The 17225-nt window shown below is 48.6% G+C and overlaps 1 protein-coding gene across 46 annotated transcripts in view; it reads left to right on the top strand.

Annotated features, from left to right (window-relative positions):
* Positions 1-17225, top strand: part of LOC144799531 (uncharacterized) — a 5513712-nt gene that overhangs the window by 3015875 nt on the left and 2480612 nt on the right. For 44 of the 46 annotated variants that reach the window (XR_013603860.1, XR_013603862.1, XR_013603865.1 and 41 more), the window contains one exon: positions 7761-7817. The exons of the other annotated variants lie outside the window; for them this stretch is intronic. Coding sequence is in view for 41 of the 44 variants with exons in the window: in XM_078671256.1 (XP_078527382.1) it covers positions 7761-7817 (57 nt within the window). In the remaining 3 variants the exon portion in view is untranslated. The remainder of the gene's footprint in view (positions 1-7760; positions 7818-17225) is intronic. 46 annotated transcript variants of the gene reach the window in all.

The raw sequence follows: 17225 nt of genomic DNA, 5'->3' as shown, positions 1-17225 counted from the left end.
GTGACAAACCTTTTCTCTATGTGTTGGTTTAGAAAACATATAAATAAAAGGCATTGCCATGTACAATACCAATAGCTTAAAATTGCGCACATGCGAGACCTATTGCATTGCAAATGCTTGTTATCTGTATCACAGGAGCAAGGTTGGACCGAGCATCCGTTGCTTCCCAGAGAGGCTGGAAGGGTGGGGGTAGGTTTTGTTATTGGGGGCTGGTTTTGTAGCAGTGCAGAAGTTTTGAAAACACTGTAAAGGTTTAGTATATCCAGCAGTTTTGGGGCAATAGTACAAGTGTTAGGATAAATGTAGCATATGGAATGAGATGAACAGTTTTGTCTAGTGCCAGTTTTGGCTCAACTAAGGTAGCGCAGAGGGTTAATATGTCTGCTGCCAAGAACGTGCCCTCGAGACTTGCATGAGATATACTTAACCCTGGGGTGGGGAGACATACTTAGATTCATCTAAAGGAGGTAACATGCATGAGAGAGGGGTGAGGCGGGCCAGGCACCAAGGTGATGCTGCCTTAGCACCAGTGGCAGAGCTAGACCATTGCCCGTGGCAGCATTAAAGAGTGGGGGAGGGGCTGCTGACGGATTCCTGAGACGGACGGGGGGCTGCCACTATTCTGGTGCTGCTACCACTCCACAAACGGCTGCTGGAATGAGCGAGGGTGTGGGGGGAGACCACTGCACCCAAAACTCGTGTTGCCATGGGCGGTCCACCCCCCCACTTGCTATGCCACGCCTTAGCGCCCAAACAACAATTGTGCTTATTTTTATTGCTGTCAAGCATTATGTTTTCACATTGTAACACTAACCCTCACCAGACCACTCCCTTGCCCACGAGCTCGAAAAGTAGTTCGGGACTAGCAGCGACAGCGCAGTTTTGAGACATCTGAGGGTCGGAGAGGAGCAATTCAAAGATTGATAGAAACCGCCCAGACTAAGACATTCGCTATGTCACCAAAGCACATTTTCCATCTTCCAAAGAAGACACAGTAATTATTGGTTGAAAGCGAACTCACATGCCAGACCCACATCATAATACCATGGATTAAAAAGAAAGAACTTCCAGATGCTAAAATTAAAATATATGTTATCATTATGGGATTCAAATCAAAAAATGATTAGATTGATTCAATAAGTATGACATTTGTACAAAAGAGGTATGTTTAGTTTTTGTGAGTGGTTTTCAAATACAAGTTAGGGGTTTGAAATGACAGACTGACGGACCACCAGCATCAAACTCAGAACCCTAGAAACCGTCACAAACATTTATAGTCAAATGGGGAGCGGGTGATCATGATCGTAACTAACAGCTGTCAAGATAGTTTAGCCTGATGTTAATTACACTTTGGGCCTAACACTTAGAACATTGGAGAGTTGGGAGCTCCATTGAAAACAATGGAGTGCTCCGGGTTTCTAATGGCCGGTAGAAGCCTGGAGCTCCAACATTGCAATGTTTTCATTTACAGCTGTTGCTTAGATCAAAGGCTTCATAGAACCCAAGGGGATTTCAATCCCCTCAGTCTCCATGAGGCCTTTGTTATATTTTTTAGAACATTCTGCCCTCTAGTGGCGTAATGTTTTAATAGCTGTATAGCCCTTCGTAGCTGGACTATGCCAACATTAAAGTCCCACTCCCTTGTTAAAGGCCCTCGCCGAAACCTCTAATGGCTGGTATAGCACACTATGGTATGCTATAAATCTATATTATGGCTGTAGAGTATACACTCACCTTCCTATTCATTCTATTCACTTCTTTATAGATAGTGGTGAAGCTTTGAGGAAGTGAAGTTTGTTTCTATATGTCTGTGAAATCTTTTTGATTCAGGTCTCTAGTTCATTTCTTTTTCTTGGCAGTACAGGTTGGTCAATACATATATTTACTTGTAGCACAAGTCGTTTGAGATCAGTTTTCTGATAGATACATCTGCCAGTGGATTCCTCACCTTGTGAATATCCCCCCTGCATCAGCAACCTTCGGAAAACTCTTTTGTAGCACGCCGGTGTGGACGATTTCACAGGAGCATGGCATCGCGCACAACTCCGGCTGATGTCACCGACTCCTTATTAGGCCTACGTTGGCGTGATGACATCAGTTCCCTTTTTTCCGCGTCGTTGACGCTAACGTTTTTTGGGGATCTCTAGTGTCTCTAGTGTTGTGGATAGTAACTTTGTTGCTATTTCTGTGTTATTGTATCTTTCTCGAGCCGCTGTCTTTCGCTGAAGATGTCGTCGAAGAAGACATGGTTTAAGCAGTGCGAATCGTGTGCAAGGATGATGTCCATAACAGATCCGCATGATGATTGCTTGTGGTGTCTGTTCTCGGACCACGATGTCGGAGGCTGTTACCTGTTCTAAGATGAACCCGAAGGCTGCGTGAACGTGAGGCTAAACTCCTTCTGGCCAAGGTAAAAGGAAAGGATGCCAAGAGGTCTTCGAGGTCAAGATCCAGACGCTCGAGGTAGAAGCCGAAGTCGAAATCGAGGTCGAAGACGAGATCGAGGTCGAGGTCCCGGTCGGAGTTGGCGTCGAAGTCGGCTTCGGGGCATGCTTCGGGATCCTCGAAGAAAAAACATAAGAGGAAGAAGCATAGCTCAAGGCATCATTCCGGCAGGGAGTCGGATTCGAAGAAGACTTCTTCATCTCGTAGGCATCATAAGGACTTCATGTCTCCATCACCATCTCGTGAGCCTGAAGGTGAGGCCTCGCCTTTTCAGTCACAAGGGCAATCTCCTGATCCGGGACCGGATCCGACTCTGGATCCGTGTCAGTCTTCTGCACATGAGGAGGATGACGTTGAAGATCCTCAGGCTTTGGCGACTCCGGTGCATCTCCCAGAAGATCAGGAGGGTCAAGAAGGAACGGTTACGGAGCAGCCTCCTCTGGGGCAGCCAGTGGGTTCGTACCCTCCGTTTCCTGGTCCTGGACAGGACCCCTCGCATTTCCTAAATGCAATGTATGGCGTGTATGCCAGGGCAATGTACCCCACTGGTGCACCGGCTGGTCCCATGAGTCCATTAGCTTACTAATTGGGCGTCCCTCAAGCATACGCCCGGCGCCTTTTCTGCCATTTTTACCGATGCCATATCCACTGTGGCTTGGTTCGGCGCCGCCGAGGTCATCGATTCCGCACCTGGCTTCGCCGGCCCCGGAGCGACCTCGGGATCGGATTCGTGATTCGACGCCTGTTCCGGCTTCCCATCCTCAGGCTGTTCCAGATCCTCTCTCGACGCCGGCCCTGGCTCTGTCGGAGTCGTTACCGGATCCGATGACTTCGGTCCGTTTGGAGTGGTCGAGGCGTAAGGCTCAGCGTCTCTTGGAAGAGAAGGAGTATGAATATCCAGAAGTAGAGGAAGGAGAACTTCAGGATCAGGAGGATTATTTTGAGGAACTGCATAGTGCAAGTGGATTGGAATTTTCTCCAGAATGGGGGTTGCCTGCAGTTTCTGATGCACCCTCTAAGGATGTGGCTCCATATCACGTTGTGATTAAAAAGGCTGCAGAACTGCTAAACTTGACTTTGCCTTCTGTGGAGTTTAAGTCTAACATCCTTACAGAGGCTCACCTTCTTCTGTTGTTGAGCCGACTCTCCCATTCACTGAGGCTCTTACTGAACCGATAATGGAAGTCTGGAAAAAGCCTCTGACTGCTCCTGCGGTGTCTAGGACTGTGGCGAGACACTATAGAGTGGCGCCTGGTGATCCTGAGTTCTTACCCTCCCATCCTTCGCCAGAAAGTCTGGTTGTTCAGGCGGCTTGTTCAAAGAGGTCAGCTGGTGTTTTTCCCCAAGTTCCAGGGGATAAGGACTCGAAAAAATTGGATGAGAATGCCAAAAATGTGTTCTCGTCAAGTAGCATGGCTTTGAAATCGACGAATGCTACTTGTCTGCTTGGCAGATATGTGCATGCTTTGATGGACTCAATTAAGCAGTTGTCATCTAAGCTTCTGGAGGAGGATAGGAAGAATTTGAAGGTCTACTTTTCGTGCATATAGGCAGAACCAACAGCAGCAACAACAGCAGATCCTTTGTACAAGTCCTACAGAGGTAATCAAAGGGGTCATGCCCGAGGTCGTCAAACCTCCTCCTCCTCAACTTCCTCCTCTAATACCCACCCCCCACCTACAACAACAAAGCAGCCCTAGATCCAACATTCTGGATCATGCGGGTCCTGTAGGGGGTCGGCTTACCTATTTTCTATGAGATTGGGAATCGGTCACATCAGATCTTTGGGTTCTCAATCTCGTAGAGAATGGGTATGCTCTTCCTTTTCGGGAATTTCCCCCCAATTACCCTCCTTGCCAAGGTTATTGTTCGGAGGACCACCTGCTTCTCTTGCAGGAAGAAGTCCTGGCTCTTTTCAGAAAGGGTGCGATAGAGGTGGTTCCGGAGCAGGAGAGGGGTCAGGGATGCTACTCTCGGTATTTCCTTATTCCCAAGAAGGATGGCAGACTTCGTCCAATCCTGGACCTCAGGGTTTTGAAGCTCTATCTCAAACAGGAGAGGTTCAAGATGCTCACCCTTGCGCAGGTCCTTCAAGCGCTGCTGGAAGAAGACTGGATGGTGTCAATCGACTTGCAGGATGCTTAATTTCACATTCCGATCCTGAAGTCTCACAGGAAGTATCTCCGTTTTACGGTGGGTTCGCAACTCTACCAGTTTGCGGTCCTTCCGTTTGGACTTACTACTGCACCTCGAGTCTTCACCAAGGTGATGGCTGTGGTGGCAGCACATCTCAGAAGATCGGGGATTCCAGTGTTCCCCTATCTGGACGACTGGCTGATCAAGGCAGAGTCGCATGAGAAGGTGCTCAATCATTTGGAAGAGACAACTCAGTTGTTGCACAGGTTGGGTTTTTCAATAAATGTACCCAAATCTCACCTGGTGCCCTCCCAGCGCAACCTGTTCATAGGTACGGTACTGGACACTACTGTGTGTCGTGCATTTCCTCCTCCTCCTCAAAGGATTCGCGACATTCTGGAAATGATACCTTTATTTCACAATGGAGAGGTTGTTCCAGTCCTAAAGGTCCTACGTCTGCTCGGTCTGATGGCTTCTTGCATTCTGTTGGTTGACCATGCACGCTGGCACATGAGGGCACTCCAGTGGTGCCTCCGCAGGCAGTGGTATCAGCACAACAGAGATCTCAGGGAGTCAGTGAGTATCCCCAGAGAAACTACAGCGGATCTGTCTTGGTGGGGCGTGGAAGGCAATCTGTCTCAAAGAAAGCCTTTCCAGCTGCCTCCATCGGTGGCCACAGTGATATCGGATGCATCCACTCTAGGGTGGGGTGCTCATCTGGGGGACCTGGAGATCAAGGGTCTTTGGTCTCCAGAGGAAAGGTTGTTTCACATCAACCTTCTGGAATTGCGGGCCATACGTTTGGCACTCAAGGCCTTCCTCCCTTCCCTTCGCGGTCGGTCGGTTCAGGTCCTGATGGACAACACCACCGCGATGTGGTATGTCAACAAACAGGGAGGAGTGGGGTCGCGGTGTCTCTGCAGAGAGGCTCTGCGTCTCTGGTCCTGGGTTCAGGACCATCAGATTTGTCTAATGGCAAATCATCTGGCCGGGGTTCTGAATGTACGTGCAGACAGTCTCAGTCGGCAGTTCTTGGCCGACCACGAGTGGAGGCTTCACCCGGCGGTGGTTCGCCACGTCTTTCGGACATGGGGAACTCCTCAGGTGGACCTGTTTGCCACTCACGAGAATGCTCACTGCCCGTTGTTCTGCAGTCTCCAGATTCCGATGCAAGGAGCTCTGGGAGACGCATTTCAGTTGAGTTGGGACTTGCAATTCCTTCACGCATTTCCTCCCATACCCTTGATTCCTCGGGTTCTGAGGAAGATTCGCCAAGACCGGGCCCAAGTTATATTGATCGCCCCGGATTGGCCAAGAAGGTTGTGGTACCCAGATCTTCTCCACCTCTCCTCATGCTCGCCGCTCCGTCTCCCTCACAGGGCAGACCTCCTCTCCCAGATGGAGGGGCAGGTTCTACACCCCCACCTCCAGACCTTACACCTTCATGCCTGGAGATTGAACAGGGCAACCTGAGTTCTATTTATTCTTATAGGTGGTCTAAATGTGTTGCTTGGTGTGGGGAGAAGTCCATTGACCCTTTAAGGGCACGTTTGTCCAATATTCTTCAATTTGCACTTTCTTTGGCCCAGCAGGGTTTTGCGGTGGCAACTATCAAAGGTTATTTGTCGGCCTTATCGGCTTTCCTTTGTTTGCCTGACCATCCCTCTTTGTTTAAATCTCCAATTGTTTTACGTTTCATTAAGGGCCTTACCAATACATTTCCTCCTACTCCTTTTATTGTACCTTAATGGGACTTGAACCTTGTTCTTACATTCTTGATAGGTTCTCCTTTTGAACCTTTACAATCATGTCCCTTGAGACTTTTCTCTTTCAAGACGGTCTTCCTGGTAGCAATTACCTCGGCAAAGAGGGTTAGTGAGCTTCAAGCTCTTAGCTGTAAGCCCCCATTCTTGACCATTCATGCTGATAGATTGGTTCTCAGGACCAGGGCTGCTTTTCTGCCTAAGGTGGTAACTCCTTTCCATCTGGGGCAGTCTGTTACCCTCCCTACCTTTTATCCTCCCCCTCACCCTTCCAAGGAGGAGGAGAGACTTCACCGCTTGGACCCTAAGAGGGCGGTGAGCTTCTACCTGGACAGAACAAAGGAGTCCAGGTTGGAAGACCAGCTGTTCGTTGGATTTGCTGGTTGCAGGAAGGGAAGATCTGTGCACAAGCGCACTCTTTCAAGATGGATTATATTATGCATCAAGATCTGCTACTCCCTGGCGGGTAAGGACCCTCCTGAGGGTATAAGAGCTCACTCTACTAGAGCAAAGTCTGCTACTTCTGCTTTGTCTAGGGGTATACCTGTTGAGGATATTTGCAGGGCGGCGACTTGGGCCTCCCTCCACACGTTCGCAAAGCATTACTGCTTGGATACCGAGGTGAGGAGGGACGGCCACTTTGCGCGCTCTGTCCTCCAGGATTTCTTGGTATAGCTGAGTGGACACCCTCCTCCGGGAGTGGGGACTGCTGTGGGACTCTATTCACAAGGTGAGGAATCCACTGGCAGATGTATCTATCAGAAGAACAAGTTACTTACCTTCGGTAATGCTTTTTCTGGTAGATACAGTATCTGCCTGTGGATTCCTCACTGACCCACCCGCCTCCCCGTTGTCCACTCTGCTATACCTGAGTTTATGTATTTTTATGTATATTTATATTTGTATATATATTGGGTTTTTTATACCTTTGCTACGCACTATGTGTGCAGTTTTGAGTTGTATGTACTATGTACACTGTATATATGTATAGCTACTGCCATTGGTCCGTCCGGGTGCCTCGAAGGCATGGAAAAAATGGCGGAACTGATGTCATCACGCCGACGTAGGCCTAATAAGGAGTCGGTGACGTCAGCCGGAGTCGCACGCGATGCAGTGCTCCTATGACGTCGTCCACATTGGCATGCTACAAAAGAGTTTTCCGAACGTTGCTGACGCAGGGGGGATATTCACAAAGTGAGGAATCTACAGGCAGATACTGTATCTACCAGAAAAAGCGTTACAGAAGGTAAGTAACTTGTTCGTTGGGTGGAAGACACAATGGTTTGGCCTTTGGTTGTGCACTTTCCCTGAAAAAAGACACTGCACAAACATTGCCTGTTAATGCAAAGGCATCTACCATTATTTTCCTCTTGCTTATGCAGATTAACATTTTTTAATTAGTTCGTATTCTTTCAGAATGAGCGCACTCAAGAAGATCGTCGGCGTGAGCGATCAGATTGGAACCAACAGCAGGTAGGTTTTCCAGACTTTTTTAAATTCTCTGAGGATGGGGAAAAATTCAGGAAACCTATTCTGTGGGAATCTGTAAAACACATGCATGTGGTTTACATACCTGTTAACACAGAATGACCAATGTGATCTTTTTTATCTCCTGCAAGACTTACAAGCTGATAAAACATAGGCCGTAGCCACAATTTGAGCAGCAGAAGGCACTCAGACTGTGTGAGGATGGGGCAGCAACACCCTAGATGGCCTCTCAGACTCCTCAGGACCTGAGATGGGAGGTAAGCTATGCCAAATCCTGAGAGTCATGCAGCGTAGCCTCACCAAGCTTGACGGGAAGATAAATGTTCTCTCGTATTGGATGGGCAGGATGTCGGAGCGCATTCATAAGCACACAGAGTGCTTAGATATCGTGGAGAGGCAGGTGTCAAAAGCTGGGGATGAACAGGTTTAGTCTGATGGGAAACAGAAACAGCTGGAAAAGGCGCTGCTGACATTGCAGGCCAGGACACAGGACTTGTCGGCCCTCCTCCATTGGAATAATCTTCTTATTGTCGGCCTGGCAGAATCAACAAATGTTGCAACATAGAAACTGTCATGGAATGGCTCCTCATTGATGTCTTGGGGCAAGAGACATTTCCAGATCTTTTCATGGTGGAGCATGCTCACTGTTCTCTAGCCTGGCATCTGGTGCCGGCAGCCAGGCCCTTTCCAGTTGTAGCACAGCTGCTTAGTTAACGCAATTGCGATGCTGCTCTCCCATGAATTATACTTTCCCCTATGAAGGTGCAGAACTTTCAATTTTCCGGAACTTTACTCCACACGTGCAGAAGGCGTGGAGCAGTTTGCTGTTAAGCAAAAGTTGCAGAACCTGAAACTTCACTACGCAATGTTCTACCCTGCTCCTTTGAGAGTACTTTTTGACAGGAAAACTTAGATCTTTAATGACCCTAAAAGTCTACAGCAATTCCTTAAACAGCACGAGTCCGCAAGTGGCAGGCGGAGGTCACCTAGATCGGTTGATGTCCAACCTACGACCTCCCAAGACTTGGAAGGAATCGATTGGTGCTCTCTTGCCTCTCAATTCAATAGTATCGTTAAATTGCTGAGTTTATTTTTTTGGCAGGCTCTATCTATAATTGTTATCACTCTTTCCATTACTACTATGTCTGTGAGAGCGGGGTGGTATGTGCGCTTTGGAGAGTGCGATCTTTGCATGGTATGTGTGGTCGCTGTTTATGGGGCTCCCTCCATGATCTTTTGTAAGTATCTATTATGGAGCTGGTTGATGGCTCTGTGGAGATGGCTGATAAGGTGCTGACGCTTGGTGTGCATCAAAATCACTATGTGCGTTTGAGGACTGCAGTTATGTATTTCTGTTAACCCAATGCATGTATGGCATGATGCCTATCCCTGACGTGGCTCTCCTGCGACTTTCTATTGCAGGGGTACTCGGCAGCCATAATCTGCCTCCATGTGTGCACCACAATGTTTTTTTGGGGGGTCACAGTGATGCTGTGTCATCTGGTTGGGGACATGGCGTAGGTGGGTAGGAAAGTAGGCGTATCCGGCTGACTTTAAGGCACAGAAGAGGGCAGATATTGGTATGTGTGCTATGGCAAGACTGCTGTACATTCACAGTATGGTGTGGACATGCGTGACAGGTTAGGGGTCTCCACTACTTCTGATGGGCACCTGGCACTGTGTAATGCTTTTGCCATGAAATGTCAAATGGTTTTATGATAATAGGAAAATCCATAAAGTTGTTTTGTATTTGTAGCGTCACCAGATAGGTGTGGCTGTGTTGCTGGAAACACACTAGGCCTCCAATTGTGGGCCACTCACGCAGAGCCGTTTGAGGGTAGAGAGCTTTAATACACATGCGCATGGAGTCTTAGTGTGGGCCCGACGTGGTTTTGCGATCTCAGCTGGAGGTGTGCGTGGACCATGCAGGTCATTTCGTGGAAGTTCACTGTCACAAAGAGCATTTTTATGTGTTACATGTAGTGATATTTGGACCCAACTACAATGACCCACAGCTCTATCTTGTGCTACATACCAACCTAGCCTGCTATGATGGTCTGCCTCAGCTATGGAACGATAACTTCAATTGTGTTAAATCTCCTGACTTAGATTGTTCTCAGGGCCCACCTCGGTGCCGTTCAATGGCAGCCCGCGCCATTATGACGATAGCAGAACGTTGCTTCTTAATGGATGCATGGTGCTATTGCCCTCGGCAGGGCAGGGAGTATACTTATTACTCAACTGTCCATGATATACATACACTCATTGTAGCGTAGCTTGTTGTCGGCGGTTCGCAAGTGTGTATTTTAGATACTTACAGTGACACCCCAATATGCCAATTGTGCGGTGTACAAAATACTTACCAACAAATTTAGAGGAGAGAGTCCTGCCTCTGGGCGACTGTAATCCCTCTCCAGCCGATTTGAGCTGCCTCCCTGTGCACTATTTCTACCTGTCGTTGCCAAGTCATGTTGGCTCTCTTCACAAAAGATCTTCAAGATCCAAGTAGCCCCAGACGCCAGCTTTGCCCACCTCCGGGACCTATGTCCTGTCTGCATCCTCTGCATAGTGGGCCTCCATCTTCTGTGTTTCTGTAACTCCTGTTGCCTGCTGCTAGAGGGTTGTTGAGGGAGCTCCATCAATTCCTGCTGGCTATCCTACATGGAGAGGCCTGGCCCTGACTTACCCTTGCTGGGTTAGTCCCACAGACCTTGCTGGTCTGCATATTTTCTTCTTCTCCGACTGTTGCGGTTGCCAAGGCATGTTGGTGGTCCTGCCATCCACTGACCTTCCTGCATTCTTCATCCATCGAGGGACACCTTTTGGATGGTTCCAGTGCTCCTGCATGATCACCTAGGCTCCACTGCTGCTTCAGCAATAACTTTATGCTTCAGCAAGTGCCTCTGACAAGGGGTGGCATTGTTCTCCTTCTCCTCCTGGTCACCTCCGGATGGTTTGGACTCTGTCCCCTTTGCTCTTAGTCACTTTTCGTCCAGAATCCACATTTAGGTTCCAACATCCTGGTCCATGAGTCGCCGTAGTCGCTGGACTTCCAAGATCCTCCATTGGCTCTTACTGTTGGTTCCAACACCACTTCGCACCTATGCTCCTAGGTTCCTTGGTGTAGGTATACTGGCACCTTGGGAATCCACTGGTGGGGTGCGTCTCCAACCTCCCTTGATCCCGAAACAAGGAAATACTTTCAGTGACTTACCCTGTGTTATCCAATGGGTGCCGGTGTATCCACTCTGCACCTGGGCGCCTAAGCAAGGTACTCACCTTTGGTGATTCCTTGCTTACCCTGGCTTCCCCATCCTTAGAAAACATTCTTGTTTTTGGTACCTACCTCATCTGATAGAGACACCCAGCCGCAGATTTCTCAACTTTTGAATTCTCTTCAGGCGCCAGTCTTGATCCAGATTTTTTTCAGCAGGACCTCGGCATGCCACGGGACGACATTGTACGGCTTTGCTGTGATGTTGTCTCCGTATATGACATAAGTAAAGCCATATAAGTCACCTCCGGTGCATGGACGTCAGTTTCCTCTTTTCTGTGCTGTAATGCGGATCCGGAGAAGTGGTCGGGTCGTTTTTTCTGACCTACCTCAACACCTGGTGTTGGTGGAACAGTGACCCCTTCTCTGCTGTTGACAGATTTCAAATCTTGTGCACATGTCGGTGACCGACCCGCATGCAATTTGTATGTGGTGTTTAGGTGAACTCCACGACGCCGATAATTGTGGTTCCTGCCAGAAGTTAAAACCGAAGTCGTTGAAGGAGCCGCACGTGTATCATGATCCTCAGAGGCTTCCCAGCCTCAGTCTCTGTCATCCCAGAAAGAGCATGTGCGGGGTCAATCTAGGAGCCAAAACCTGTCTAGTGGACGTCGTTCTCCAGGGAAGTTGAAAATTAAGGGGCTGTTTAGTCACAGCAGTCTCGGACTTCACCACATGGAGTCTCCATCTCCCATAGCTCCTACCACTCGATGGTTGAGGAAGCCAGATGCAAATCCACACCGCATCTCCCCATATGTCTGGGAGCGGGGGCGTGGATGGCTCAGATGAGGGAATATTATGATTCCTTACACCTCATCTTTGGGACCCCATCTCTCTCTCGAGTGCCTCCGGGCCCCAAGGTAGTGAGTGGGACACCTTCAGAGGAATTGCCATCGGTGACGAGTGGGCCATCGGAGTTGAGGGATCGGCATCAGTCGACGTCAGCTGACGTCGATTTTGCTCCGTCTCACAGTCAGTCCATCAGGATCGCGATCTTTGCAATCAACTTCATTCCTTGACCAACCGACTACAACATTGACATCGGTGGCACCGGTAGAAGACGCCTCTCCTTGTCGACCTCGTGATGGCGCTGCTTCGATGTCGTATTGTGTCGGCGGTGGAATCAGCTATGCTGTCTGAGGGGATTTGTGGACCCTTTTCAAGAAGAGGCATCAGGAGGTACACCTGTGTCGACAGGGGCAAAGCGTTTTTCAGCCTATTTCAGACACCAAAGTGTTTCAGGTGGAGGAGAGCTGGCTTACATCTCTTGGTGAGGCTAGTGGACTGGATTCTTCACCTGCCCCAGGGTTGCTGTCTCCCCTTAGTCTTGCAACTGAGGCAAGTTCCTCCTTTGCAAACATGCTGAGGAAAGTGGCTGCTGTTTTAGATTTATCATAGCCCACAGTGCAAAGGTCTACAGACCCTTTGTTTGAGATTCTTTGTCAGAGGCAGACAAGAGAAGAGCCTCCTCTTCCGTATAGTGAGGCCCTATTTGATATTTTGTTAAGTGCCTGGGCCAAGTCAGAGTAAGGGGTCTCAGGGGACTGTAAAGTTGCACATAGACATTTATCTGCACCTGGGGACCCAGTTTGCTTGCATAGGCATTGTGAGAAGCTGGTTTGGAATATGATGCACACTTACGTAAGTGGGCAGCCTGCATCAATCCAGACAACCCTTACGGTGATTTTAATGGTCTTAGACAACCATAGAAAGCTCTCTAAGTGGTAGCTGTGAGAGCAGCCTTCAGGCTTAATCCAGAAGGAGTGTAAAGCAGCTTGTTTTACCAGAACATAATCTGATAGGTATAGATTAAATGAAAAAGAACCACACATTGTATTTATAAAAATATGTATTTATATATAAGACACTCACTAATGCATACAGATATCTCCTAGCCAGAGATATACACAATGCAAACAATACTTTTCAATAGAAACAGGTAAGTAGCATGAATGCACAGTGGTCACCAGGGGGAGACCAAACCATATACTAAAATAGTGGTATGTGAATCATGACTCAAGTCATGACTACACCCAGAAGGCGTAAAAGTGCCGGGGACCCAAGGAACCAACCAAGGTAAGTAACCAGGAGCCCCACAGAGGCCGTGTGCAGAGTATGAACATGACCGCAGGATCAATGCAAGTCAAAGGGTAAGTCACGTTGCAATTTTAAATAAGAACCCTTGTAAAAGACAGAAGGTTGGAGAGCCACCCCACCCGTGGATAAGCTAGTAACAAGGCTACCTACACCAGGGAAGCCGGGTGCATAGGTGTGAACCGCCACCAAACTCAATGGAGAACTTCAGGAAGATGCCGCTGCTGGAATAGGTGAAAGTGTCTGGTGAAACCCAAAGGTGGATTCAAGTGGAGAAGTACCTGCAAGCAGAGGGGACAGAGTCTATGCCACTTGGACATGACCAGGAGACCGGGAATACGGATGCCGACAGAAGTCATGTGTTGCAGGAAAGCTGATGGTGACATTGAGACTGCAGCTGTGTGGACCAGGCAAAGCTGTGGAAGACCAGGAGCCGTGCTTGAGCTGTCTCACATTGGTTATCGAGTACTTAGGGGTTGGTGTCCATCGGGAGCACCAACAAGCCTTTGCAACTGCAACCAACTCAAAAAGTGAAGAAGGTACAGTGTCGGGACTAACAAGATATAGGTGACTCACCACAAGCAGGGGAGTCAGGACTGGCCCCGAGAAATCAGGGGAGCCCACCGAAATCAAAGGAGGCCTTCAGGAGGACCCACAGGCCTGAGACACTGGAGTCACAAGAGGACCTCGAGCAGCTCCCCAAAAATTCAGGCTAACGGTGCAAGTGATGCCGTGAGGACAACAATCTTGGTCACAGGAGGTGCTTGAGGTTGGGGCTACTTGGAGCCCACAGATCTTGGTGAAAGGAAGCCAACAAGCCTTTGCAACTGTAAGTCAACGTGGTGCACAGGGGTTCGGTTCCTGTGGCTCCGATAGGGATACTGGCATCAAACTTGGTGGGAGGAAAGGGTAAGTTCAAGGGATGTGAAGAACCACCACCTGTGCTGCTGAGCCTTTAGGAGTCCATGAGAGTCCAGGTTCAGCAGATCGGTCAGCTTAGTTGCGGTGCCTGCAGATGCAGGGCAGTGACTTCTTCACTTCAAGGGAGATTACTTCAGGTGTTTTGGATGCCCACAGGGCTTGGAAGGTTCCTATATGGAGCACAGCCATGAAGGTTGCAGCAGCCAAGCAAGCCAACGAGATCAGGAGCAGCAGAAGTCTTCCTAGATGCAGTTGTGATGCCGAGAGAGTAGTCCAGCGAAGTCCAGAGTACCCAGACGGTTGAAGTTGAAGTGGTGTCTTGAAATTAATCTTGTCCCACGACAAAATTAGGGACCCACCCTCAGGTAAGCTTTAAGTACCCTAAGGAAAGGGTTGGGACGATTCAGGGTTCCTTCCTAGGGGAGGGCTCGGACAAAGGGGAGGATACTCCCATGTCCTTTGTCCAGTTTTGTACCAGAGCTGGAGCCAGCAGCTCCCTGAGCTGGTTAGAACTGGACTATGCAAGGAGGGCACCAAATCTGCCCTACAAGCAGACTGAGTGGTGCTGGCAAGCTCTCCCACCTGGCCCCAATAGACTAAACCCTGTCCGGGAGGTGGTCACACCTCCCTGTGACAGGATACCTATTGTTCTGCCTTCCCCTGCTCAAGCTTGGCTCAGCAGCAGGATGGTATAATTGTGCCTCTGGTCAGCAGCAACCATTTTGTGCTGTCCGTGTCCAAAAGACTGGTACTGGGAGCACTGAGTGCCTCCCAGAGGAGCTTTATAGTGAATGGAATCATACCTCCCACACTGTTTACGGTGTGGAGTTATGAATTCAACATGTTTGATACAAAACATGATAGGGTTTGTTGCAGCCAATTTAGAGATGGTCATTGAGTAATGACGCATGCCCACCCTATGTATTGTAATGGCTGATGCACTTACAATCTTGTAGAATGTACTCCGAAGGTTGCAGGGGTGTCCTGCTCATGCAGGGACACCCTCACAGTTAGAACAAAGCACCCTGCATCAGGATTAAAAGGCCTGCTTTATGGGTGACTTCTAGGTTTTAAGTGCAGTGACCTTTGACATATGAAAGCCTATAAACCTTTGTAAGTGGTGCTAGCACCAGCTTACACAGGCTGAAATGGCAGGTACATAGTTACAGTTTGAGTGGTCCCCCATGGGTGGCATAATGCATGCTCCAGCCCATGGGGGACTCCTTGTGTACCTATACCCTGGGTAGCTCAGTACCATATACTATGGACTGATAAGAGTACACCAGTGTCCAATCTGGGTTGTACCTAAGTACTTACCATACCAATTTAGGGGGGAAAGCACAGAGACTGGGTTCCTGATTAGCAGGATCCCAGTCAGACTACTCAGAAACAGCATAGCACCGGTAAAAAGTGGGGGTACCAAAATCAAATTTTTTGTATTTGTCACTAGGAGCATGGACTTTTGTACCTCTTGAACTAGCTCCCTTTCTCATCTGAATCTCTTTCCTCTCTGAAAGGGTTTCTCATTTGTAATGTAAAAAGTGAGGGTAACCATAAAAGCTGATCCTACCTTCTTACAGGCATCCTTTCACTAGTGGCCTCGTCACCCAGGCTGCAGCATCATTTCAGGACATAGATTCTACTCATAAGATTCTGGTGGGTAAGGATGCTAGATGTCTGAAATACTGCATGTACTTGAACCGACTCTTCCTGCAGTGGCAATTCTTCTGGACGCCACTAAGGCCTTTGATACCATCCCCTGGAAATATGTTTGCAATTTTACATCGCATGGGCGTGCCCTTTGTCTTTACCAACTGGATTAAACTGTTGTATACGGATCCAGTGGCACGCGTAAGGGTGAATGGACAGGCATCGGATATATTTTGGATACAACAGGGTAAGTGGCAGGGGTGTCCGCTGTCAACTTTATTATTCGCAGTGGTGTTGGAGCCGCGGGTGGGTATTTTGCGTCAGCGTCACGCCCAGGCAGTGCTGTGCTTTTATCAGCCGTCCCTGGCGGTCTCCATGTATACAGGCGACATGGTGCTTTATGTGCCAGACCCTGCAATTAACTTAGAACAGCTTATTAGAGATTATATACGGTTCGAATGGTACTCTGAACTTGGGATAAATTGGTCTAAATCAATTATTCTGCCTCTAACTGACAACACTCCCCAAATCGAGTTGGGCTACCTGCTGGAGTGGTGCTCAGAGCCAGTGAAATACCTGGGAATATGGGTTCATAGGGATTCGTAAGTGGTTGTCCAGGCTAATTATGGTAAGGCCATTACACGGCTCAAAGAGCAAGTGAACAAATGAATAAGGCTGCCATTGTCTTTCGTTGACAGGATTGCACTGATGAAAATGGTTGTGCTTCCGCGGTTCTTATATCTGTTTAGGAATATACCCGTGCAGCTAACTTGCCATTTCTTTGCCACACTTTGCTCGTTATTAATACCACTTGCATGGGGTGGTAAAAAGCCAAGAGTTAAATGGGAAGTCTTGACGCTCCCTTATGATATGGGTGGTTTCACTGCACCGGACTTCCAGTTGTACTATCTCTGCACACAGGCAAATTACGCCTACAACTGGCAACACACTCCATACTATATCCCCCACGTTGCGGTGGAAGCAGGGGTGGTGCATCAGATTCCACTTAAACCTATGAAAGTCAAATTGCACACAGTCTTTGGAAAAGGTGAAATAGATACGGTACAGAACACGGCCAGAGCATGGCAGCAACTTCGGAGGTGAGCACAGAATTTGCAGCTCTAAACGCTGAATATGCCGCTATTACACTATACTGTAATCTCTGTTTCAGGGGAGGCTGGGGCACTCAAAATTTAGAACGAGGGAGGACTGTCAACCCTGGGAGACGTGTTTCCTGGGGTCAATTTATAAAGGTAACGGCGTTCCTTGGCGATGGGAAGCAGGCCACCATGCGCACATTTGTATACACCAGATTGTAATGCGCACTGCGAGCGCTATACCCACAGTTTCCCGCAGAACCACCAACTTTGGAAGCACTGCAACTACTCTACACCACTCCATCACGTTCTAAACTTATCATGCGTCTCTATTGTGCTTCACAAAAAGAGGGGGCT

Source organism: Lissotriton helveticus, chromosome 1_2, assembly GCF_964261635.1.
Source record: "Lissotriton helveticus chromosome 1_2, aLisHel1.1, whole genome shotgun sequence".
Lineage (NCBI taxonomy): Eukaryota > Metazoa > Chordata > Amphibia > Caudata > Salamandridae > Lissotriton > Lissotriton helveticus.
The sequence above is the reverse complement of the archived record's forward strand: the minus strand, read 5'-3'. Positions and strand labels throughout refer to the sequence as shown.